At 47.1% G+C, this 27176-nt stretch overlaps 1 protein-coding gene across 1 annotated transcript in view; it reads right to left on the bottom strand.

Annotated features, from left to right (window-relative positions):
- The window catches only part of CACNA1B (calcium voltage-gated channel subunit alpha1 B), a 414377-nt gene that overhangs the window by 126987 nt on the left and 260214 nt on the right, over window positions 1–27176 (bottom strand). Inside the window, exons 16-17 of the mRNA XM_056861029.1 lie at window positions 17719–17786; window positions 7913–8019 (exon numbers count right to left, since the gene is read on the bottom strand). Of these exons, the coding sequence (XP_056717007.1) occupies window positions 7913–8019; window positions 17719–17786 (175 nt within the window). The remainder of the gene's footprint in view (window positions 1–7912; window positions 8020–17718; window positions 17787–27176) is intronic.

Below are 27176 nucleotides of genomic sequence, written 5' to 3'. Positions count from 1 at the left end.
ACCTTAGGTATTGGCGACACTCTGTGTGAATCGCGATGTGGAAGTAAGCATCGTGGAGATCTAACACCGCGAACCACATTTGCCTGTCCAGGAGGGGAAGCACTTCTGGGAGCGAGAGCATACGGAATTTTCTGGTCCTAATAAAGGCATTAAGGTCCTGGAGATCCAGGATAGGGCGCTTCCCCCCTTTTTATCCACAAGAAAAAAGCGGGAGTAAAACCCACGGTTCTGTTCGGAAGATGGAACCTCTGAAATAGCCCCGTTAGAGAGGAGACTGTCAACCTCTTGTACAAGTAGGACAGGGGCCAGTGTTGGAGAGTGGCCCAAGGGCCTAGGTGGAGGCAACATATCAAACTCTATGAAGTAACTGACATTTATTATTTTCAGAACCCAGACATCACTGGTAATCGCAAACCAGGCATGGTAGAAAGCAGACAGGCGATCACGAAAACAAACGGACATGTCTAGTTATGCCTGCTTCGGCTTGTTGAAACGGGCCGGAGACCCTCTGGGGCCTTTGCGGACCCTAGGTTTGTTTTGGAATTTCCTTTCATGTTGAGGACGAGGAAAGGATGGGCGAAATGAGGGTTGTGTAAAAGAACCCTGGAAACGGTATGAGCAGGAAGACTGGGTAGTTTGTAGGCCAAAATAACGGCGCTTAAAGTCGGGCGCCTGAGGGGTAATACCTAGAGACTTTGCATTTGTTTTATTCTTTTTCAAGCGATCTAGGAAAGTATCCGTTTGGTCGCTGAAAAGGGACGTCCCTTCAAATGGAAGGTCCTCGACACGTGACCTAGTATCATAGGGGAGCGCAGATTGACGTAGCCAAGCGTGTCTGCGAATGACTATGGCGGAAGCAATGGCTTTACTGGACGAATCTGCCACGTGGTGTGCCGCCGTGAGCTGTTGTCTAGCTAAAGACATGCCCTTGGACTGAATGGCTACCGCCGAAGGACGCTGGTTGTCAGGAAGGATGGAAATTTGAGGGAATACACGATCCCAAAGGGAGTATTGATATCTGGCCATGACCGCAAGGAAATTGGAAATGCAGAGGCCTACTGCACTAGAAGTATAAATTTTCCTAGCGAGGGCATCCAGTTTACGGCCCTCTCTAGCCTGCAGAGAGGAATGAGCTCCTGATCTTGATTTACCAGGCAACACCTCCACTATTACGGAATTAGGAGGGGGATGCTGATAAAGGAACTCTCCACCTTCCCTGCGAATCTTATATAGATTCTCAACTCTTTTGGTGGATGAGGGGACTGAGGCAGGCTTAGCCCAGTTGATACGGACCACTTCGAGAATGCGTTTTATCATAGGAAGGGCCACAGGGCCTACATCAGGGCTATGCAGGATATCCATAATATCATCTACAGGACCAGAATCCTCTGGTTTAAAATCAATTTTAGAGCCTTCACCACGCAGATTAATTGTTCCGCGTATAAGCGAACATCCCCCGTAGGAGAAACCGGTTTAGAGTCCCCGACAGTGTCCTCGGGTGAGGGAACTGAAGCACGGGATTCCTCATCCTCATCTGACCCAGGAGAGAAGGAGGCGTCATATTCGGAATGATCAGTGTCCCTTGATATAGGAGGAGACCTGGATAGAGGAGGCTTGTGAAGTGGTGCTTGCCTTGGATGGACGGAATCTTTAGAATGATCATCAGGCTGGCAAGACGGCATATGTCGACGCCAACGAGAGCCCCCAGAAGGCGAACGTGAACGGGAGCGACGGCGACGGTCGACTGAAGAGCCCGAATACATTGAAGGTGTAGGATATCAGCGGGAGGGAGACTGGCTCCTAGAGGAGTAACAGTGCCTCTGAGTGACTGGACTGCATGAGCGAAATGAACGGCTACTTCCGGTAATTGACTGTTTGGATGATGAACGGCATTTCTGAACGGCTGGAGTACGTGAGCGGAGTGAATGGCTATGTCTGGTAGATGACTGTCTAGATGAAGATCGGTGAGATTGGGAGCGGCAAGAGGTGGATCGGCGCCGATGATGAACGGATCGGCTCCAACGATTGGATTGGCTCCGACGAGACAAACGGCTCCGACGATGGGATCGGCTCCGATGAGAAGAATGGCTGCGATGAGCGGATTGGCTCTGATGAGAGGATGATCGACGTCTACGAGAGATGAATCGACTCCGACGGGTGGATCAACGTCAAGAAGAGGATCGGCTCCGACGGGTAGGGAGGCGACGGTGCGAAGCAGACCGACACCGACTGGATCTGGATGAACCCGAGCTTTGAGAATGGCGTTGAGAAGACGATCGATGCCGAGGCCGTTGGCCAGGTTCAAGATGAAACGGTGACTCCACTTGGACCTTGTCGGCCGACTGCCAGGAGTCTTATTGGGTGCTCACATGAGGGGGTGGCTGAACGGCACCCTCCTGGAGCTCTGAGGGTTCTGCCCGAGGCCCTTTATCATCAGGCCGTGGGGACTTTGGAAGCTGTCATGGGCCCTGCCTTGGGAGCTGAGGACTCAGAGGACTCTGAAGCTGAAGTGGAGGAACAGGTTGCCTCTGGGCCTTCAGTACCTCCATTGCAGTCAGTAGCACAGGAGCCTGAAACAACTCAGCAGGAACCACAGCTAGGCAGAGAGATGGAACAAGGGCAGACAGAAGCTACTCTTCCCCCAACCCCTGCAGCAGAAGCTGAGAATGGCAGCCCTCCAAGCTCACCTGAACCTGATAGGCATATCAGGACTCGGCAGCATGTGGTTTTGCAGGGTAAAAGGAGGAGAGCTCGCTTGGAAAGGCTAAACAGACAGAGAACTGGTGCTGAGTCTTTTCAGGATGAAGCCTAGCTTGGAAGTGCACTGACTGATAAAGGCAGTGCAGGCATGCTTTCACTTTGCGGAAGCAACCGTGCAGTTTCTCTGTGTTCCTGCTCCTGCCTCTGATTAATCTTTCCGGCCGTTGACTCCTGCCTGCTTTGACGACGCCTCTGACTTCTGACCCTGGTAGATAGAATAATCTTTGTCGCCTGCTCCGAAAGGGGCTAAATACCTCCCGCACCTCTGAGGACTGCGGGCACCGCCCAGCCCTTGGCCTACGCCGGCACAGAAGCACTGGAGGCACATTCTTTGTAGAGATAAAGGAGATGCTCTTTGAACTGAGCTGAGTCTTCCTGGGCCCTGCTCGGACACGGAACCGAGGGGGTAGCCAGGGAATGAGGAGGCGAATCCTTGATAGTAATGGGCTGCTGCGCAGCTGCTTCGGAGGCGAGCGACGCCGAAGGATGAGACGACTTGGCCTGGGATCAGCGTCGAGGAGATGCCGAGGGTGATCGGCGTCGAAGAGACTTCGGCGAACGCGAAGGTGATCGGCGCCAAGGCGATATGGAGCGGGACGCATAGCGCGAAGAGCCGCGGCCATCTTGCGAACCCGGAGCAGGAAACTTTGCTGGACGAATAATGACCGACGAGGGCTTTTTAGATGGGCCACCCCACTTGGATTTTTTTGTTGAGGGTCCCGCTTCGGACTGTGTCTTACCGGACGAAGGACCAGGCTCAGCAGATTGACCTCGTGGAACGAAGAGACTCTTTGTAAAGATGAGAAAGCAGGCAAGTCGACCGAACCCTCAGGGCCTTGTTGGAAAGTTTGGAGCAACTTTTACAAGTTGCAGGAATGTGGCCTTCCCCCAAACAAAGGAGGCATTCAAGGTGAGGATCAGTCTTCGCCATCTTGGTACCACAAGAGGTACATTTCTTGAAAAGTGGAGCTTTCTTGGACTCCATGGCTAGAGAGGAAGCTAACACGTTCTCTCTCTGTGGCGGCAGGTTGGAGAACTGGAGGGAAGAGTGCTCCCTCCCCCTTGGGTCATGTGACTGATGGGCGGGGAGATTGCATCCCCCAAGGGGAGGGGGAGCACTCTCTTAGATTTTGCTAGAAGCTGACAAATCTTATCCGTGGCTGGCCTGCGCCTGTGCAGTCCCAGTGTTCATCTGCGTGGCTTCTATGCAGTCCCAATGTGGGACTGCATAGAAGCCACGCAGATGAACATTTCTTCCCAGATCATTGAGAGTTTGTTGTCTGATTATTGTGAATTGGTCTATGACTATGGCTTGGACTCAAGTAATTCTTGAATGGCGGTCGAGGCCTTTCATGTCACGTATTGGCTCTGCGTGTTTCTTCAATAGATCTCCACATAGTTCCTGGACAAGATACCTATCAGAGTTCGGGGGAGAATCAGGGTATGTGTGTGAGAGAGAGACAGAAAAGGATGCAGAAAGAAAGTTACAACTTGGCTAGAAGTAAAGCAAGCTGGGATGCAAGGACTCTCGATCTGGGGAATGGATGCTGGGGAACAGATCTGCTGCCTTGCAAGAGTGTCTCTTTTCCTTCACTTGTGCTCTACTTGTATAGTTGTAAATAAAGCAAAAATCACAAAAGTACCATTGAGTGTCCAGCGCACTTGTGTCCAAAGGAAATCCAGTGCCGGCAACCACTGTCAATGGAAATTCCAACTGCTCAGAGAAGTGGGGAGTCCACAACAGTGTTTTCTGCCATAATTCCTTAGGTCTTTGAGCAAAGCCCTCCTCCAGGTATCACCACCATCTCAATTAAGACTGGTGGCCACAAGCAAAGGTCTTTTTAGCTATGGTATCACAGCTGTGATTCTTCCTCAGCAGAGAAGTGCAAATGGCTTTGGGGCTTGCTTTAGGAAACTGACAAAGACATCTCTTTAATTTGAGTTTTAAACAGTTCCCTAGATGTAACGGAATGTGGTTTTCTTTTTTTTATCCGATGTCATGGACATTTTAATTTGTTATTGGATTTTAAATGTTTGGTACCTGACTTCGGTCAGGATAAAGTGATTCTCTCCAGGATACCCATCCAGGAAGGGGAGGTTTGAGTTGAAGGGAACCTGTCCAATAGTTTACCACCTCATCCCCTCCCTTTGTACTGACCATCCAATAATTCTTGGTACTCTTAACATCCTTTCCCTCTGCAGGGTTCTAATATTCTACTCTAAACTGGCCTAATGAAGAAAGGAGCTGATTGAACCCAAGTAATCTAGGAAAGCAAGTTTTACACAAAAGAATGAAGAACGGCCATATAAAAAGATAGAGCTTTGCACATACACAGGAACAATGGTGTGACTCACAACAACGTGTGTAAAGGAAGGACTCCCCTCGAACTGCTTGGGTAGAACTAAACTGAATAAGCACAGTCATACTTGCATATTTTGCTTACTTGAACCGTCCCAGCAGTGGGATACAAAGCAAGACTGCTATGCCATGGCAAGGACTTCCAGGCTTTGCCTTATCAAAGGCCCTGATCCAAGTAAAGTTAGTCCTGGCATAATCATTTATTTCTTTGTACCCAGTTCTTATTAAAAACAAGAGCATTGAACTGCACTGTCAAGGGGCCTCAAACTTCTCAAGAGGATCCAGGCAAGCAAACAAATAAAACATATTGGGCAGGAGCCAATGGGGCGATACTCTTTTGCTGAGATTATTTCCACTGGAACAAGAAATGGCTCATTTCACTAACACTAAAACATGGTTTGGCACTCTGTGGCGTGAGACTTGGAATCACACTAACACTACATGTCATTATTTCATCCCACACTTATCTTATGGCAGGCCAGGTAGACAACCATGGTGAGTGGATATTCCAGATGCACCATTTTAGTGGATGCCTTTGGGCCAAACCACATGTGATGCCGGAAATTTGTATTGGGCATAATTTTGCCCAAAAAAGCAACTGCAGAGTGTGCTGGGAGAGAGTTGTATCAAGGCCACAGAGCTTGGAAAAGGAGGGGTTTAACTCTTCCCTTTGTGCCGTTTCGTCTAACAGACATCCAATGCTCTCACCAGCTGCTTTAGGTCCTGGGAGATATGGATAAAATGCAGGTGTTTTTATTCCTTTAAAGGAGCCCAGGGGGCCATTTCCAATTGGGGAAATGGAAATGGACAAAGGGTTAACCCCATTATCATCTCCCAGCATGAAAGCTCTGATCTCTCTCAGCCTGTCCCTCCCTAGCTGCTTTCTGTAGCTCAACTATACATCTAAGGATCCAAATATGGATCCCGATCATCATGTGTTGCTTGCTTGATCTACTTCAGGCAAGGCATTTGGGGCGATGAATCATGAAATCACATCCATTTATAAGGTTTACGTTTGTGGTATATGTCAGAAGAAAGATGAACAGCCTCTTTTTCTGTATCCTGCTTTTCCATTCCCTACCTCACCCTGTCTTGTCCATATACTATACGCTGTAAGGGCCAAACTACATGATTGGTGGTATTTTTGGACCTAAGAAACTGCAGAGGGATTGGGGACCATTGCACTGGAGGGGTGGAATGTTTCAGCCCTTGCTCAGTTTCCCCATTGAAAATGCTCCTCAATGTGTTTTAAGCACTGGTAGGAAAAATAGACAGCTACCCCTATGGAGCGTTTTTAAAGGGCCTAAATCTTCTTTTTTGGATCCAGAGAAGCAGCTCTTTCTCCTATCAGATGCCAACTCTGATGTTTCCTACAAAGTGTCACTCTTTGTTTTAGCAGCCAAGAAAATCTGAGCTAAAGTTGTTTTTAATCAGGGAGTTTAACATATTTAATTTCTAGCTTCTTGGTGGTCAGGCTGTTTTAAAGTTATTTTAATCTTATTTTAATATTTTGTATGGTAGATTGTGATGGCCTTTGGCCACAAACAATAAACTTCATTATATCATATATATATATCACTACTGTATCAGCCTTCCATCCTTCCGAGGTCGGTAAAATGAGTACCCAGCTTGCTGGGGGTAAAGGGAAGATGACTGGGGAAGGCAATGGCAAACCACCCCCATAAACACGGTCTGCCTAGCGAATGTCAGGATGTGACATCACCCCTTGGGTTAGGAATGATCTGGTGCTTGAACCTTTGCCTTTTTAAATCCCTACTATGGTTATATTTTGTTCCTCTGCCAGCTAGTTCATGCACTAGGGAATCCAATTACGAATTGCCAACCTCATGTGCAGACTGGTTGCACAAGATCTGAGCAGGGATTATATTATTGCTCTATTTTGTACAAAGAAATTGGGTACTAAATATAGTACTAATAGGAATTTGAAGGCCATTATCTCATGCTCCCTTCTTGACATCCATAACAGAATTAACCTTTCCTCCAATGTTCCCTCTCCGTTTGCTTCACAAAACCACCTTTTATGTGGGAGTTCTTATGGACAGAGGTGCCAGATAATCAGGACTTCCCTATGGTTCAGCTGTCCAGGTTTTGTCTAGATTCTGGGCACACTATATGGTGCCCATCTGCACCATAAGCTGGTCAGTATTTCCTGCTTTTATTTAAAAAAGTAAGCCTCCAGACTTACTCCAGACAGTAGGTCTAAATGTACAAGGTGAAATGTTCAGGCAGCCTTCTTGGTCATTGCTTCAGAAGAAAGAACAAGCAAATTCTGGGATGAAAAAGAATGGTCAGGTCCAAAAAATGCTTCCTCTGATCCTTCCCCAACTTTGTTGACACAGTTTCCATGAGCAGACGCAATGTGACCAGTAGTCAACAGCTAGCTAATGTGCTCAAGTTGCATTGTTAACAAGCAATTTGCATAATATGCAAATGAGGCTGCCCTGTCGGTGATTCACACCACACACTTGAGAAGGAGTGTTTGTATTAAACCTTGGACAAGAACAATACAAACAGAAGCAAAATGAAGGTTGGTGCCCAGTGAAACAAATGTCCGAGGCAGAGTCATTGCAGGAGCTAAATCCTCTGCTTATTCTCTGCAGTCTACCTAAGGGCCTATGCAACTTTTATGAGATTCTGCAACGGAATGAAAATTTGCTATATATGTATGTGTGCATATTGCTCTTGCTGGACCCAAAGCAAAGCGGGGGGGGGGGGGAACAAAAAAGAAATAAAATGGGATAAAGTTTCCTAAATAATAAAATGAACCCTTACGCTGCTATGGAAATGTTAGCTGCAGACAGGGGACTAACGTCTGCTACCTCCTTGGCCTTTTGCAGGGCCAGTTTTTGATTGGTAGCCTCCTCCATCTCCTCTTCATCCTGTGGGGAGACAAAAAGACAAGCAAGACGGCATTATTCAAAATACTCTCTTATAAAAGGAGGGAGAACATTGGCATGCTCTAAAGCAGAGGTGTCAAACATAAGGCCCGTGGGCCGGATCCGGCCTCTTGAGAGCTCTTATCCGGCCCACAAGCCAGCTAAGGCAGCCACCCCTCCAGTCCCGATCTGGGCTGGCGAGACATGGCCCGGCCCGACCAAGTGACATTTATGTCCTATCGGGTCCTCGTAACAAATGAGTTGGACACCCCTGCTGTAAAGCCTCTTTATAGCAAGAACACCTGCTAGGAAAAGTTCCTGTGTAAGCTCTGCATAAAGGCATATGGGAGTTGCACAGGAATGCACTGGTGCTCTTGCACAAGTCCTGCATAAGAGCTTGCATGGGAGAAGATCCTGGTGGGTCACGAAGCATCATTGGGGGTGGTTATGGACCCAACCAGTGTGGCATTATTTCAAAGTGAGGGCTGCCTAGTCTTTTGAGAGCCAAAAACTGCTCTGGAATTTTACTTTGAATAAAGGCTGGAAGAACAAGAGAAAGAAAGCACCCATGTAGTAATAAGATCTGGTCACCACACCTAAAAAAGGATATTGCAGAGCTTGAGAAGGTGCAGAAAAGAGCAACCAAAATGATCGGGGGCTAGAGCAACAGCCCTATGAGGAGTGGCTAAAATGCTTAGGGCTGTTTAGCTTGGAAAGAAGGCAGTTAAGGGGATACATGATAGAGGTCTATAAAATTATGCATGGTATGGAGAGAGTGGACAGGGAGAAGCTTTTCTCCTTCTCTCATAATACTAGAACCTGGGGTCATCTGCTGAAGCTGGAGGGTGGGAGATTCAAAACAGATAAAAGGAAGTATTTCTTCACATAACGCTAGTTAAATTGTGGAACTCCCTGTCCCAGGATGTGGTGATGGCTGCCAACTTGGAAGGCTGGAAGAGGGGAGTGGACATGTTCATGGAGGCAAGGACTATCCATGGCTACTAGTCAAAATGGCTACTAGTCATGATGCATACCTATTCTCTCCAGGATCAGAGGAGCATGTCCATGAAATTAGGTGCTGTGGAACACAGGTAGGATAATGCTGCTGCAGTTGTCTTGTTTGTGGGCTTCTTAGAGGCACCTGGTTGGCCACTGTGTGAACAGACTGCTGGACTCGATGGACCTTGGTCTGACCCAGCATGGCCTTTCTTATGTTCTTATGTTCTTAGATCCCAGGAAGAGTATGGATTAGATAGGCCACCAAAACTAGAATGCCCTGCATTCGGAATATGAGCTTCTGCCATTCATAGTGTCTGCAGTCCAACCCTGTATTTTATTATTATTATTATTATTTTTGCTGACTCAATTCATATCCAAGCCACAGGAAAGCTTCCCTCTCACCTCCTCCCACTTACTCTGTGGTGGCGGCCGGCCACCAGCAAGGCCAGATGTGGGTAGTAGAAGGAAAAGGTGAGAAGCAGCATGGCTTTTTGAAGTAACTATGAGTTTGGAATGAGTTTTGGTCTCAAAAAGCCACGTCATTTGCTGATTATTTCCCCCCCCCAAAAAAAAAGAACTTGTATTTTCTGAGCCCAATTTTGATCCATGCCCACAGTGGGCAACTCTACCTCCAAGCATGGATCAAAGACCTGAAGCAATGCAATAATTTGGGGGATTATGATGTGATAATCATAATCATAATCTTCAGTGTCAGGATGTGTCACGGGCCACCAAGACTAGATTAATTCATGCCATCGTGTTCCCAATTACTATGTATGGGTGTGAAAGCTGGACAGTGAAGAAAGCTGATAGGAAGAAAATAGATTCCTTTGAAATGTGGTGTTGGAGGAGAGGGTTACGGATTCCGTGGACTGCCAAAAAAACAAATCAGTGGGTTATAGATCAAATCAAGCCTGAACTGACCCTAGAAGCTAAAATGACTAAACTGAGGCTATCATATTTTGGTCACGTCATGAGACGACAAGAGTCACTGGAAAAGACAGTCATGCTAGGAAAAGTTGAGGGCAGCAGGAAAAGAGGAAGACCCAACAAGAGATGGATTGATTCAATAAAGGAAGCCACAGCCTTCAATTTGCAAGATCTGAGCAAGGCTGTCAAAGATAGGACATTTTGGAGGACTTTCATTCATAGGGTCGCCATGAGTCGGAAGCGACTTGACGGCACTTAATACACACGCACACACACACACATGATGTGATGCCACAATTGAGCAGATCACCACCTGGAAGCTTCAGTGACAATGTGTGGCTGAAAGGCAGCATAGAAATATTTTAAATAAATTAAAATTTAAAGGTATCCAAGGCCAGAGGAAAGCCAAGAAGCCAAGAAGTGAGAGTGATACTTACAGTGCATTCCTGACCTGTGCTGGCGGCCGTGCCCAAAGGCCTTTGGAGGCCAGTGACGGCCCACGCCGGCGCAAGGGCCCTTAGTGCTGGCGTCCAAGATGTGCACGCCGGCGTTTGTAGCCCCAGCGCCGGCATGCACGGCCGGATGCCGCCAGAGCCTGCCACCAGCATCCAGACACTGGCAAAGGCCACAGAGGCATCCCGGGAGGCATTCCCGGGGTGTAACGGCATCTAGGGAGGCATTCCCGGGATGTTACGGCACCGGCGAGGGGACAGGGTCGCCGTTAGGCAGCCTCCTGAACCGTTTCGGCTCAGGAATGCCCCCTTTTATTTTGGGCTATGAGGGTTGCACGGATTTTTGGTGCCGGGCGGAGGTTTCAGACTGGCTGAAACCTCCATAGGAGGCAGCGCTGCTGCGTTGCCTCCTAAGTCCCGCGCAGGCATTCCGGTCAGGAACGATCTGTCAGTATTTTATGCCACAAATTTATGGTGCTGCCTTAGGTAATGTAAGAGCATTGGTCCACACAGTTCAATACTATCAACTCTCAGTGGCTCTGCAGCATCTCACACAGAGAGTTTTTTTCAGCCCAACACCTGCTACTTCAGACCGTTTAACTGGATCTCCAACACGTGCTCTGCTACTGAGCCACAGCCCCTCCCATCATTAGGGTTGCCAACCTTCAGGTACTAGCTGGAGATCTCCTGCTATTACGACTGATCTGTAGCCAATAGAGATCAGTTCACCTGGAAAAAATTGGTTGTTTTGGCAATTGGACTCTATGGTATTGAAGTCCCTCCCATCCCGAAACCCCACCCTCCTCAGGCTCTGCTCCAAAAACCTCCCGCCAGTGGTGAAGAGGGACCTGGCAACCCCACCCATCATTCAGCAGGATTTCTTCCAAGGAAAGGGTGTTGCGGAGTGGTAAGAGGAACAGTCACTAATCCCAGAGTTGCGAATTCAAGGCCGGCAAGACCTAGCATGGTGATTCTGAAGGTCTCATTTAAGAATATTTACAGAAAGACATGGCGATAACCTAGCTCAGTTTAGGGAAGGATTTACTGACAGGCCTCGGCTGACCCCACCAACTTCTTTATCTGAAGATGAGAACAAACAGTTCATGCCAGGCACTGGAAAACACAATTACATTACTTAATTACAACTGCATTACTTAAACAGGAGTGGATACAGGAAAGTCTTTGGAAATAATTAAAAGGTAAAGGTAAAGGTCCCCTGTGCAAGCACCGGGTCATTCCTGACACATGGGGTGACGTCACATCCTGACGTTTCCTACACAGACTTTGTTTATGGGGTGGTTTGCCAGTGCCTTCCCCAGTCATCTTCCCTTTACCCCATCAAGCTGGGTACTCATTTCACCGACCTTGGAAGGATGGAAGGCTGAGTCGACCTTGAGCCGGTTTGATTCCCCACTCCTCCACATGAGCGGCGGAGACTAATCTGGTGAACTGGATTTGTTTCCCCGCTCCTACACACAAGGCCAGCTGGGTGACCTTGGGCTAGTCGCAGCTCTCTCAGCCCCACCTACCTCACAGAGTGTCTGTTGTGGGGAGGGGGAGGGAAGGTGATTGTAAGCCGGTTTGAGTCTCCCTTAAGTGGTAGAGAAAGTCAGCATATAAAAACCAACTCTTCTCCTAACAGGGAGGGGAGAAAAGTGATGTCCCTTCCCTCACAAGTCCTTGTGTATGTGTGTGTGCGTTCTCTTTCATACGTGCATTACTCACTTTTTGTTATCACAGCATAAGAGCGGACTATTTCACAGTCCTCTTGTGAGAAGCAATGCCAAAATGTCTGTAAAGCACTATGTACCATTTAAATGGTATATAAATGATTAATTAAAAAAAAAACCACTAATGGAAGAAAGTGACTGAAAAATGTCCAAACCAACTGAGCTTGAAACAATTAAATGCGCAGACATTTGGCATTATTCAGCCAGATTAAAACTAAAAAAAAATGTCTTCCTTTTGCATGGGAAGAAACAGTGCTCAAATAAAGACGTTTGCTGCATAGCATTCAAAGGGTGCCTCTTTTAACCAATGCAAATCCATAATGAGCAAATCTGTGCTGTGGTTCATAGAGTAGGAATCCAAGCCAGACTAAATGAACAATGGTCCATTAAACAATTACACACAGTCAATATTTCTCATCTGCCAACTTCCAGAACATTTATCAATGCACTGATAGACGATGAGCAGGCTCAGACAGTGAACCTCATCTCTACTATATTGGGCATGCAAACTATCCCAGAGATGCCCTCTCCTGAAGAATGAGCTGAGGGACTTCCAAACTTTCTCCTTTTGCTCAGACCCATGAGCAAGCCTGACCTGGAAGCTACTGAATGGGTTTCAGGCCTTCAACACATAAGGCTGCCAACCTCTAGGTACTAGCTGGAGATCTCCTGCTATTACAACTGATCTCCAGCCGACAGAGATCAGTTCACTGGAGAAAATGGCCGCTTTGGCCACTGGACTCTATGTCATTGAAGTCTCTCCCCTCCCCAAGCCCCGCCCTCCTCAGGCTCTGCCCCAAAAACCTCCCGCCAGTTGCGAAGAGGGACCTGGCAACCCTATCAACACATGTCCTGTTGATGCAACAAAAGAAACACCTATGCTGCAATGTATAAATACTAGCAAATGATACAGCACAAGGCTCCAAAGTAATGGAACAAATTCACAATAATTCCTTCAATGCAATAACAATCACTCCATTAGTATGAATCATATAAATTTTTATAAGTGCAATAAATATTCCTATGTGTAACACTTGCAATATCAATCATTCATTCAAATATATTTCATTAGTGCAATAAATATTCCACAGGTAGTTAATTGCAGTACATGCTGCCAACATACACTAAATTAGTACAAAACCATATAACAATTCTAGACTACACCAAAAATCAATTTGTACTTGCAGAATTGCAGATTACACTGTTAAAGCTGCTGTGAGCTATACAAATCAAACAGGCATAAGTACTTGTCAAACTCTAAAGTGTCTCCCTATCAGTATAACGCTGTTGACCTGTTGATGGCCTCGTTTGCTATCCAATATCCTTACTCTGGCCAGAGTTAAGCAGTAGCTTGTGGGCAATTCACTTCCCCCATCTTTCGAACTCTGGATCCAGGGTCCTTTAAAGGTTTGTCCTAACAGTGAATGGAGCTGTGCATGGAATTTAGCTACAGCTTCCTGAGGGTCACTTCTTCAATCACAGCAGCAAGTTTGGGGTTTTTTTTTTTAACCACTGCGGTCACATGTGGCAGTTACCCAGTGGCTGTACGAACAGTGTTGGATTTCACATGTACTCCACATTAATGTGATGGCAGGAACAACTGGTAGGGTTGCCAGGTCCCTCTTCGCCACCAGCAGGAGGTTTTTGGGGTGGAGCCTGAGGAGGGTGGGGTTTGGGGAGGGGAGGGACTTCAACGCCATAGAGTCCAATTGCCAAAGCGGCAATTCCCTGGGAAAGGAATTGGATGCACATATATTTTATACAACACCTAAGCAACTTTAAGACTTACCTGAGTTATGGACTTGTATAGACATTGTTTTGAACTGCTTAACACAAACTACTGCATGCTCATTTTGTGACAAAGGGGTCACTGTATATTATTTGGATCATTTATATTGACTAAGGTTACTTTTGGACAATTTGTTAATTATATTTTTGAAAGACTGTGGTTATATATATATATGCTGGAAACGATATTCACAATACTATACAGCACTCTTGCTCAATAACAAACATGTAATTATTCAAAGTTTCACAAAGCCTAAATTCGGCTAAGAAAGTATTGTAACAAATAGAAACAAAAAGGCTACTATTGAACTAATTTAATGCATGGAATATATAAGAATTAAATCATTCCCATTCTGTACATAATAAACAAGGCTTAAATAGAAGAAAAAATACCAAAGGGTTATATTCACCCAACTATGTCAAAGACGACTACTAAATCAGAGTCCTAGTTAGTTCAATTCAAGTAGTTCCCGTCCTGGCTGGAGAAAGTAAGCCGCTCCCGTTTGGAGTCAGGACTAGAGAAGGTAAGCCGCTCCCTTCGGGGCAATCAGTTCATCAATGTGGTGAAACTTTGAATAATTACATGTTTATTATTGAGCAAGAGTGCTGTATAGTATTGTGAGTACCTGGAGGTTGGCAACCCCAATGACTGGGCACATATTCTAACAGCCCTTTAAAACATGTTAAGAAGCAGGTATGGTTGGATCTTCCAAGGAGAGCATAAAGGGACGGGGTAATAAGACAAATGCTGCAGAGGTTGTTTTGCCTTGCCTAGCCTTTCCCGTCTCGAACTGTTCTCTGGTTAATTACTATATTTGGGCCCTGAACACAGCTCTGATCTTGATTAGCCTTGAGATGTAATTGTCTCAAGGAAGCCTCCTGAGGTCTGCCGACTCCCCGGTAACGTAATTATTTCTCCTGGCCATTTTGTCGGGTCTTTTTATTTTCCCTTATTTTTTTTTTATTTTTTTTTGCACGCTCATATTTACTGAGCAACAAATCTTTCATTCTCTAGGTATTGCTTGTAATTGATCCGCTTTGATCTTCCCCTCCCCGCTCCTTTCAAAAACGCCCTAGCGATTTTTGGATCCATGGGCTGAATAAAGCTGAGAGCGTTTCAAAGGAAGCGGTGCGATTCATCAGCGCTTTTGATTCCATCAATATTTAATTGTGATCCGCCATAAACGCTAACCACGCCAAGCTCCTAAACCTTCTGCAGTTGGCTTCTGAAATATTCAAAAGGGGAAAGTTAAAGGGTTTAAAAGGAGTGAGGTGGACTCGTGTTTTTATAAACACTCAACAGAATCTCTCTCTTCGCGTTGCTGGTAAAGGCAACCATCAAATCACTTTTTTTCTGGGGGCAGGGTCTCGGTGAAGAAAACAAAAGATTCCCCAAGGGGAAATTGCATGGGTTTCATAAAATGCAGAAAGAGATTAAAATCTGACAGGAGAAATCTTTCTTCAAGATGAACAAACTAGCCAAGAGTGGAACGCTGCAGCAAAAGTCTTGGCTCTGAAGGTGAGAATTGTGTCTGAAGGCAGTGACCTGCTACTAGGGAGTAATGCATATCTGCCATTCGGAGAATGCTGTTCAAAAGCCTGGCACTCTGCTCTCAGTGGAGGGAGGGGGGCTCAGCAAGGGATCCTCCAAATTTCTCTTTATGTGAATCTCTCCTTGGATTTGAGAGTCTCAAATTATTGGGTGGTTTCTGAAATGGAACCAATTAAGGTTGTCAGGTGTCTTTTATTGACCCAGACAGTCTGGTATTTTCACCAATTATCTGGGGGTGGGGGGAACTGAAAAAATATGGACATTTAAATGTCTGGTATTTTTTCATGGTTTTTCTTGAACTGTCAGTGAAAATACTGGACTGTCCAGGTCAACTGGAAGTAATGCTAAAGCGTGGGCTGTTATTAGACTGAGCAAACCAAGGAGTAATATAATAGACCCACAGACCACAGTCAGAGTAGCTTTGGATCACGCCTAAATTCTTTCAATATTGTAGCATGTATTGTAATTCATATATAAGAAAACAAGCCTAGAAATTCTCATTTAGTATTGTAGCATGTAGCATAACTCATGCATAAGCAATAACAAGCATGGAAAATCATACATAAGGATCATGACTCCGGTAAACCCAGAGTGACAAGGACACTGTAGCACATTCCTCCAAAAACTCTATGGAAAGCATAGAGGTTTTTGGAGGAATGTGCTATAGCATCCCCGTCACTTCTGGATTTACCCTGGAAGGGATGTTAATCGCCCCCTTCAGCTGGCCTGCTTCCCCCCCCCACCCACCGGCCAGCCCCCTCAATTGGCGGGCAATTGCCTGCCATTACCTGCTATCTGGCCACCCTATTCATGCTCGAGTTGGGTGCTTATCCCAGCACAAACAGCATGCTTCATGCTGTTTCCGCTGAGAGGAGGTGGTGCTGAGCCCGAGTGTGAAACAGAAGCCTCTGCAGTTTATTTTGCTTTGCTTGGTTGCAGAACTGCCAGCAAGATTTTCAGGCAGTGTGTTTGTGCATGTGTTGAAAGGATGTCATACGGGGGGGGGGGTGAAATATGCTTTAGAACAGCCCTCAACAAACAGTGGCTGCAGTCCTACGTAGCTCCTTTAACAAGAGGGAAAGAGTTCTGGCCAGCGTTCAACAACAGTATGAGCTTCTCCTGTAGTCATCTGCTCCAAAAGTCCCTATTTTCTCCTGTCTCTGGCCAATCACACACTGCATGGTGTGGTGGTTAAGAGCGGTGGTTTGGAGCTGTGGAGTCTGATCTGGAGAACCGGGTTTGATTCCCCACTCTTCCACTAAGAGAGGCGGAGGCTAATCTGGTGAACTGGATTTGTTTCCCCACTCCTACACACGAAGCCAACTGGATGACCTTGGGCCAGTCACTGCTCTGTTAGACCTTTGTCAGTCCCACCTACCTCACAGGGTGTCTGTTGTGGGGAGGGGAAGGGAAGGTGATTGTAAGCCGGTCTGAGTCTCCCTTAAGTGGTAGAGAAAGTCAGCATACAAAAACCAACTCCTCTTCTTCTTCAAATTTTGCTCATGAAAGATACTACAATTGTCATTCTTTACTGTTCCTTCTGCAAGGGTTTTTAGAAGTTAAAACTTTGAGTGGGAGGGTGTTTGTGTCTCCACTCTACAGCACACGTATCCCCATGAACATTAAGGCTGTACTCCTAGGCATATTCACTGTGGCTTGTACCACTGAACTAAGTGGGTCTTACTTCTGAGTAATCATGCCTAGGATTGGGCTGCAAGACACTATTCTGTGCATAGCTGCTCTTTTCATACACTGCAATTGCTATGGAATCTTTTGAACTATTGATCGGACGATTATGTTTTTTCAACAGGATCTTTAAACACAAGACCAAACACCCTCGGGTGTGGAGTGTTCATTGCAGGGTATACTAATACAGCAGTCAGAGTAGAGCCTACAGCAGTGTGTGATAGCACCGGAGGAAGGGATGTTCAGACACTGAAATGAAAAGAGAGGTGTTAAGAAGTTTATTCCTATTTTCATCAGAGAAATGCAGGAGGATATGCTTGTGGTATTATATATACGTTTGCGCGGTGAACTTCTCCTGAACTTCTAGTTTGACAATGTGATGTTCCAGGGAGAACATGCGTGCTTAAAAGTGCATCAAGGACATTCAATCCAGCAGGAGGCATTGTGTTTTTTCAAAGAACTAGAAGAGCATGCGGGAAATCTCCAGCTTCCTTTGCAGAAATAACACTGTGCCAAGCAGCTGGCTGTTGCCAATACCTGCTGAAAGCACGTTTCATACACTTACCTTGGTCAGCTCTTGTGCATTGGCAAGGTTGTCCACAGCGATGGCCAAGAAGACGTTCAGCAGTGTATCTATTTAAATGGCTAAAGATTTTATACGGTTTTTCATACAATGCTCAACTGAAATGGCTTGGCTGGCATTCAAGGCTTCTTGCTCTACGTCTCACCTTCCCAACCTCCACAAACAAAGAAGTATAAAGTTGCCAGGTGACAATCCTCAACAACCCTCTTGTCATAACCTCTGAGCCACAAAGGATACAGATACGGATGCTTCCACCCACACCCTTCCTGGACCCCAAACCCACCCTCTGCTTGGGCCCAATATAACAAACCGCACTGCCATTTTGACCCACAACAGTTAGGAGGAGAGGACTGAGAGGTGATATGATAACCATCTTCAAGTACTTGAAGGGCTGTCATATAGAGGAGGGTGTTGAGTTGTTTTCTGTTGCCCCAGAAGGTCAGACCAGAACCAACAGGTTGAAATTAAATCAAAAGAGTTTCCGCCTAAACATTAGGAAGAACTTTCTAACAGTTAGAGCGGTTCCTCAGTGGAACAGGCTTCCTCAGGAGTGGTGAGCTCTCCTTCCCTGGAGGTTTTTAAGCAGATGCTAGATGGCCATCTGTCAGCAGTGCTGATTCTGTTACCCTAGGCAGATGATGAGAGGGAGGGCATCTTGGCCATCTTCTGGGCATGGCGTAGGGGTCACTGGGGGTGTGGGGGGGAGGTAGTTGTGAATTTCCTGCATTGTGCAGGGGGTTGGACTAGATGACCCTGGTGGTCCTTTCCAACTCTATGATTCTATGACTCTAGGATGGGCAATGGGGCTAGATGACAAATGGAGCAATAGGAGCTGCTGCTGCAAGATTATTAAATAAAGAAAGGCGGCCTTCAATTTGTATACAGGAAATGCAAAATGCAGGAAAATATAGGCAGCTGTGGGACTGGAGGACTGACTGTACACCATTCTCTCATGCTGGTTTGTCAGGTCCAGCTAGTTTCAGAGGAAAAAATGGAAGCAATTACAATCTCACTGTCAGAGCTCTGAGTTCCAGTAACTATTAATTTGAGAGATAGCAACTCTCGTTCTTGCCAGCTGGACTCCAATAGAGGAGCCTAATTTTAAAGAAGGGAAATGAATAAGCATGTGTTACCGAGCAGAACAATCACAGCATCACTCTCAAGGGAACAATGACCAGGAGGAAGTCATATGGAGGGGTGTGCATATCGACATGCCGAATTTATAAAAAACCGAAAAAGTATTTTTCAGGGGTGGGGTTTACCGGCAAAAAAATGGTTGCAATAAATGGGAGTCAAAAAAGCGAACCCCGAATAATATTGAATTTACTCTCCTGTAGCAAAATTTCTTCTAAATTGCATTCAGACAGTATTGGAGTAGCTCGACACATGTTAACTTGGGGGAACTGCCACCATTTCTCTACGAACATTTTCACCTTCCAGCTACCAGCTCTGACTGTACTTAGTTGATGCCCTACTTTTCTTAATGTTCATCTCATTATTTCAAGCCATGTCCATTTATACTAGGAAAAAAAACTTTGCAGCACATATAAAAGGGCTAGAGTTTTTCAGTCAGCTAACTTTTTAGATTTTGTTTTGTGATACTTCTATTAACTTATTGTTTGGAAGATAATAAGGATGAGAAACAACTGGAAAGGTTTTCCCTCCTGGGAAAAGAATGAGATTTAACCTTCTTGTTCAATTGTAAGCCGGAGCTGCTGAAATTTAGGGCATGGTCCAGCAAAAAGGGAAAGCTCTCAGAATGAAAACAGTATGAAGGCACTCTGTAGAAAACTGCAGGAAAAGATCTATTCAGAATTCAATAGATTAGAAACTCAACCTGTTTTAGCCTGCCAAAAGTCCTAATGCATTAGGGAACCTATGTATGTTTAGAACAGGGGTCCCCTACGTCATGCCCATTGGCAAAACGGTGCCCGCTAACACCTTTCCTAGTGCCCACCAAGTGTTTTTAGGAAGTGGGTGTGGCCAGGTGGGGATTTTGTCCAGGAAGGCTTCTGACTGTCCATTTGAGATCTGATTGGCTGTTCAGGTTTTTTTAAACATTGCTTTGACAGCAGCTGCCACCGCAGCACAGGGAACTTTACTGTGTGACTGAAGGTAAGCTGGGCCAGTCATTTTATGGACTGACATTGCCTCCTGCGGCCAGTTTGAAGGTATTATCTTGTATTAAGTGGCCTTATGCCGGCATAAGGGCCACTTACAGATTGCTCTGTAAGTTGGGTGGGACGGCAGCATAAAAGTATTTGAAATAAAATAAAAAATAAATTTAGCTGTAAATGAATTGTTAGGGGGAAACTGGTTGTCTAGATAGCACCAGCGACACTATCTACCTAGGCATTAGGACATATGCAGAAACACTCAGTGCCCTATTGGAGCTCACTGAAAAGGCCTGATTTTCAAAGTGGTTCCTCAATGGAATAATCTTCCTCGGGATGTGGTGAGCTCTCCTTCCCTGGAGGTTTGTAAGCAGAGGCTAGATGGCCATCTGTCAGCAATGCTGATTCTATGATCTTAGGCAGATCATGAGAGGGAGGGCATCTTGGCCATCTTATGGGCATGGAGTATGGGTCTACTGGGGATGGGGGGGGAGGTAGTTGTGAATTTCCTGCATTGTGCAGGGGGTTGGACTAGATGACCCTGGTGGTACCAATTCTATGATTCTATCCTTTCTAAGGCTGTCCAGCTACACAGAGAACCAATGCGACATACTAGTTAACATACTGGCCTTAGACTGGGGAGACCTGGGTTCAAGTTCCTTTTCAGATCATAATTGAGTGACCTGGGTGACTGAACCAATCCTGATCTTTTACCCTAACGTCCTTACAGGAGGAGGTAGCTTCTTGTTATGAGTAAAAATGTGTATGCCATCCTGACCTCCTTGGAGATATATATGGCGGGGTAAATGAAAAATGGGGGAAATGAAAGAAAGAATGAGAGGTCGAGAAGCAACACAGGCTGCTTGGGCCAGTTTCATTTGTAAGGGGTGACACAGGGGTGAGGAGGTTGCAGACTTCCCGACCGTCAGGCAACCGGTGCTGCAGGACCGTGCCGACACCGTACGGGGAGGCGTCGCAGGTCAGCACCACCGACAACTTCTCGTTGAAGTGGACGAGCAGGCTGGACGAGGAGAGGAGGCCCTTTGCGGCCTCGAAGGCTCGCTGTTGCAGCTTGTTCCACAACCATGGAGTAGACTTGTCCAGGAGGCGGTGGAGGGGCTCAGCGACTGATGCCTTGTTGGGCAGGAAGGCATGATAGAAATTCAAAAGTCCCAAGAACGTCTGGAGCTCCTGCTTGCACTTGGGCGGAGGGGCGCTGTGGATCGCCTTGACTTTCGATGGGGTCGGGTGGATACCAGCAGCATCGATGAGGTAGCCCAGGAACTCCACCTGCGGCAGGCCCAGCTGGCATTTCTTGCGCTTGACGGTGAGACCCGCGGACCTGAAACGGCCAAGCACCTGGCGGACGCGGTCCAGGAGTTCCCCCTCGGATGCGGCGGCAATCAGGACGTCATTGAAGTAAGGGACGATGCCAGGCAGGCCCTTAAGGAGGTCCTCCATGATGTTCTGGAAGATCCCCGGGGCCGTGCTGACCCCAAACTGCAGACGGGTCACCCTGAACGCGCCCTGGTGAGTGATGATGGTCTGCGCCTCCACCGAGGCATCGTCCATCAGCAGCTGCTGATACGCCTGGCCAGGTCTAGTTTGGAGAAGACCCGGCCCCCGGTGAGGGAGGCCAGATGGTGGTTCACGACCGGCACGGGGTAGGCGTGACTCTGCATGGCACGGTTCAGCGTGCACTTGTAGTCCGCACAGATGCGGACATCTCCGTTCGGCTTCAGAGGCATGACAATCGGGGTCTCTCACTTCGCGTTGGGCACCAGAACCAGGACGCCTTGGGTGATCGATCAGGTCCTTGAGCGTGAAGGGGATGTGGCGGGGCTTCAGTCGGATGGGGGTGGCGGTGGGGTCGATGAGGAGGCGGACAGGCGGCCCCTTGTAACAGCCCAAGGGGCCACGCCAAACTTCCTCGTACTTGGCCCAGACAGACTCGAGGGACGCTCTGTTGAGGCGGTGCAGGCCCGTGATTTGCAGTCTGAGGGCCTTGAACCACTTAAACCCTAGGAGGCTGGCGCGGGGCCCCTCGACGATGACGAGGCGCAGGCAGCTGGTACGGTACCCGTAGCGCACGTTCACACGGCAACACCCTCAACCTGAATGCAGCGGCGTTGGAAGTCCGTAATGATGAGGCTGGAGGGCTGCAGCTTGGGCATCAGGGCACGCTCAGCCAGGACCCGGAAGGTGTCTGCAGATATGATGGAGAGGGCGGACCTGGAATCCACTTCCATCTCGCAGGGCATCCCCTCAATGAAAACGGTGGTTGAGAGCCTGTCGACGCCGTGGACCTTGTGCAGAGCGAGGGTGTGGACACAGCGGCGGTCGCCGCGGTCACGGCACGGGGACTCGGAGTCGTTGTCGTCGGAGAGAGTGTGGACCGGTCGGGCGGCACCATCTTTCTTCTCCGGGCGAGACGGTTTCCTCAACGAACAGCAGACCTTGGCGATGTGGCCGGAACGACCGCACACCCTGCAATGGGCATCATGGAATCAGCATGTGCGGCGGTCATGGGGGTCGCCGCAGCTTGCGCAGGCCCTTGAAGCCGGGCCCCGTGGCTTGGGTGCCCTGGCGGACATTTTATGGGCCTCATCGCCGGAGTCGCCGTCGCTGGCCTGTCCAAAATGGACGGGAGTTCAGCAGGTCAGCCGGGTCGCTCTCCAGTCTTTGTCGCCACTGTTAAGTCCGCATGGGAAGGATTCACGAGGTCGGAGATGGAGCTCAAACAAAAACCGTGTTTATTGATTACAGGAACAGAACTGGTTAACACAATGAGCAACCCCTGTTTATATGCCCCCTTGGCCGCCTGCGGCCACTCCCCCCTTGATCAGTGATAGGGGGACATAACCTCCTGGTGACCAATGGTGCATATTGGCTTAGAGCCAATGGGGTCCGTTTGCTTGACCAATAGGGTGAGCAGGGTTTAGGATCCTTCGTGCAGAACTCAAGCTCCTAAGTCTCCCTTGCTTACTCCCCAACTATATACATACACAACAGGGGAGGGGGGGACTTCAATGCCATACAGTCCCATTGCCAAAGTGGCCATTTTCTTCAGGTGAACTGATCTCTATTGGCTGGAGATCAGTTGTAATAGCGGGAGATCTCCAGCCACCCCCTGGAGGTTTGCAGCTATATGTCCAGGAGATGTGTCCTCAGAACCTCTCATATTGTAGAGTATGTTGGGCACCAGTGTTTTGCCACACAAAGGCAAGCAAAAATGGAGCAGAGGGAGAGGTCTGGAGGTATTCTTGACTTGTGCGATGTCTTTATGGCTATTGGTCTATGTAGGAGTAGGATCCTCAAGCTGGAAAGGAAAAGTTTGTAATGTGGGTAGATTCTGGTGGTATGTGATGGCCACATCCCTATGTCATAGTTTCTGACTCGTAAAGGTCCCCTGTGCAAGCACCAGGTCATTCCTGACCCATGGGGTGACGTCCCGACGTTTCCTAGGCAGACTTTGTTTACGGGCTGGTTTGCCAGTGCCTTCCTCAGTCATCTTCCCTTTACCCCCAGCAAGCTGGGTACTCATTTTTCCGACCTCGGAAGGATGGAAGGCTGAGTCGACCTTGAGCCGGCTACCTGAAACCAACTTCCGTTGGGATCGAACTCAGGTCGTGAGCAGAGCATGGACTGCAGTACTGCAGCTTACCACTCTGCGCCATGGGGCTTCTGACTCTTTCTAGAGTCGTTTTGCCATTACCTTGCTGGTTTCAGACAATCAGATAAGGGTTCCTGCTGCGCTGCTCCATCTATCTGCAAAGAAGATGGGTTTCTGCTTCTTTTTGCACTGTAACAGCTGAAGCCCAGTCCAACTGCCACAAGCTGATAATGAATTAACAACTCTCAAATTGCGTGATCCAAGAGTCGAACACTCGGCTTTCCTCCATGACTTTGCAAGACTTCCTGGAGCTCACCCTGCACAAAGTCAACCACTCGGGAAAGCAAAATGTCTCGGGGCTGGCCCAGTATAGTATAGTATAGTATATGATCGCATTTGGTTCCCCTCTACAAAGCGCAGGCTTTCTCTTAAAGAAACTCCTCGGGAAAGTGCTCTCTGATACGCTAGCAGCAGGGTAGACCGAGGGAATAGTGATGTTCAAAGCATCATCCACAATCCAGCACAGAAGCTCTCATTAATGTTAATTGGAAACGGCACTGCATGTTAAAAGAAATCAGGGATTTCTCTTCCTTTGAATCAGGCTGTGTCTGAAACACTTGAGAAGACTGATTTCTACTGAGACCAAACAGGCCTGATTTGCTGGTGTTCCTTGCTAATCCAGAGGGGTTACAGTGAAATAAGAGGAAAAACCCTATAATGGAAAACTGGCTTTATCTTAGTGAGTTTCCCTTCACATTGTTAATGTGGGTGCTGTTTTTGTCGCTTACACACACTAACACCTTGCTTATTTTGTCCCTTTGTGCATTTAATTTCTGCAGCAACTTTGTTGCAGGGAACTAAGGTTGCCAACTCTGAATTGGGAAACTCCTGGAAATTTGGGGGTAGAACCTGGGGAGGGCGGGATTTGAGAGCTCAGCAAGGTGTAATGCCATACAGTCCTCCTTCCAAGCTGCCATTTTCTCCAGGGGAACTGAGCCCTGCAGCCTGGAGATCAGTTGTAATACCGGGAGTTCCCCTGGATGGTCACCCTACAATAGGGTTGCCAACCTCCAGGTACTGCTGGAAAAAAAGGGCACTAGGTACTTATACGGAAATCAAAAGAAAAATAAGTACCAATCAACAACAACTTTTAGGATGCAAACACAAATTTAGTGCAAGTGAAAATAGGTGCAAAAAGTGAAACAACAACAGACATCACAATACAACTCCAGAATGCATTGCTCCCAAAGGAGTCTTCAATGAGGTTGTCTATGTAAATAGATTTAGACAACCTCATTGAGGACTCCTTTGGGAGCAATGCATTCTAGAGTTGTATTGTGATGTCTGTTGTTGTTTCACTTTTTGCACCTATTTTCACTTGCACTAAATTTGTGTTTGCATCCTAAAAGTTGTTGTTGATTGGTACTTATTTTTCTTTTAACCTCCAGGTACTAGCAGGAGATCTCCTGCTATTACAACTGATCTCCAGCCGACAGAGACCAGTTCTCCTGGAGAAAATGGCCGCTTTGGCAATTGGACTCTATGGCATTGAAGTCCCTCCCCTCCCCAAACCCCGCCCTCCTCAGGCTCCACCCCAAAAAGCTCCCACCAGTGGCAAAGAGGGACCTGGCACCCAATCCTACAATGAACTCATTTGCATAAGTTCCAGATATTCAGAGAACAGTTCTTGATGTTTCCTATTTTATAAATGCATCAGGTGGCCTTAGGGTTACCAACCTCCAGGTGGTGGCTGGAGATCTCCCGCTATTACAACTTATCTCCAGGTGACAGCGATCGGTTCCCCTGGAGAAAATGGCCGCTTTGGCAATTGGACTCTATGGCACTGAAGTCCCTCGCCTCTCCAAACCCCTCCCTCCTCAGGATCCACCACCAAAATCTCCAGGTGTTTCCCAAGCCAAAGCTGGCAACCCTAAGTGGCATGCAGATTCCTCTGATCTGCAGTGTATGAGTAAGTTATCAGTTGTTCAGAATGCAACAATGGGAAGCAAAGGTTTGGGGCCAGCAGCCTCACAATGGTGGGGAATAGCAGATGAAGTCCTTGCCTTCACATCCAGCTTGCCCCTCCTTGGAGATATAATGGGCTTGATAGTGCCAGCCACTGAAATGTAAAAGAAGGAGAAACAAGGAGGAAATAATTCTTAAAACCATCCTGCCCTTAGTGCAACAGAAACGAAATTTTCTTCGAAGAGTGGGCACAGCATGGTACCCCCAAACTGTAGCTGGAAAGCTCATAGAGAGCAGTCATCTGAATGGATGATCGGCTCCACATGCTTAAAAGAATAATGACTGTTATTAAAATCTGAACCTTTTTCCAGCTCATCTGTAATTTAACTGCAACCAGGAAAATATTTCATTACCTGGATTACCAGCTCACTCAGCCAAGAATTTCTGTGTGAGCTTCACTGAAGCAAATGCTCCTATTTCTGCCCAACTCCCATTCATTTCAACAGGGTTTGGGTCAAGAGTTCCCCAGGGAGACCGTACTTGGCGAAACAGAGGCTGCCTCTCCCAGTAGGGTTGCCAACCTCCAGGTACTCGCTGGAGACCTTCTGCTATTACAACTGATCTCCAGCCTATAGAGATTAGTTCCCCTGAAGAAAATGGACGCTTTGGCAATTGGACTCTATGGCGTTGAAGTCCCTCCCCTCCCCAAACCCCGCCCTCCTCAGGCTCTGCCCCAGAAACCTCCCGCTGGTGGCGAAGAGGGACCTGGCAACCCTAGTTAGGGATGTAGCTATTGAGTGGTATGAAAAAGGCATCTGCACCATCTCAGAAACATTATCCTTCCCAGCAACCTACAACTCAAACTGCATTAATTTTGTGTGTGTGTTAAGTGCCGTCAAGTCGCTTCTGACTCATGGCGACCCTATGAATGAAAGTCCTCCAAAATGTCCTATCTTTGACAGTCTTGCTCAGATCTTGCCAATTGAAGGCTGTGGCTTCCTTTATTGAGTCAATCCATCTCTTGTTGGGTCTTCCTCTTTTCCTACTGCCCTCAACCTTTCCTTGCATGACTGTCTTTTCCAGTGAGTCTTTAATTTTAGGATATATTAATTTTAGGATATATTAATGATTGCATATTTTCTTAATGGCTGTATTTAATGTTGTTCTATTAGCAAATTGCTTGAGGATGAATACTTGCACTTGGAACTGAACCCAGACCCAAACTGGTAGCCACTGATTATCCTCCCAGGTAAAAAAATCTTAGACAGAAAGCTTGATTTGTTTACACCCAGATCTTAAATCTGTAGTCTCCTTCACCTCTGACTCCTTTATTCTAACTCTGAGCATGGACAACGAAGGAAGACTGTCTAATTTTGAACACACAAATATTCCAATTTATAGGAGAAACCAAATCAAGACTAAACATTTTACTATCTAGCAAGATGCCGTTTCTGCCCCAGGGAGCAATTCTTTTTCCAGCTGGTCTAAAAGTTTTGTTTGGGGCTGCAACGTTAAATCAAGTTCTTAGCTGCAATAAACTGACTAAAAGCACAGCGATCGATTAAAAGGTGCCACTAATTAAAACTGCTGCTCAAATTATTTTCATACTTTTATAAATGCAAGCACTTCTGAAAGCATGGATGGCAGCGCCATCTTAGACCTGGTTCATACAGGAGAATGAGAAGGCAGAGCCCTGAGATAGAATGGATTGCTTTAATTTGAAACTTCTAGTGGTTAGGGCTGTAGGG

The sequence above is a fragment of the Euleptes europaea genome, chromosome 14 (assembly GCF_029931775.1).
Source record: "Euleptes europaea isolate rEulEur1 chromosome 14, rEulEur1.hap1, whole genome shotgun sequence".
NCBI lineage: Eukaryota > Metazoa > Chordata > Lepidosauria > Squamata > Sphaerodactylidae > Euleptes > Euleptes europaea.
This window is presented reverse-complemented; position numbering and strand designations above follow the sequence as displayed.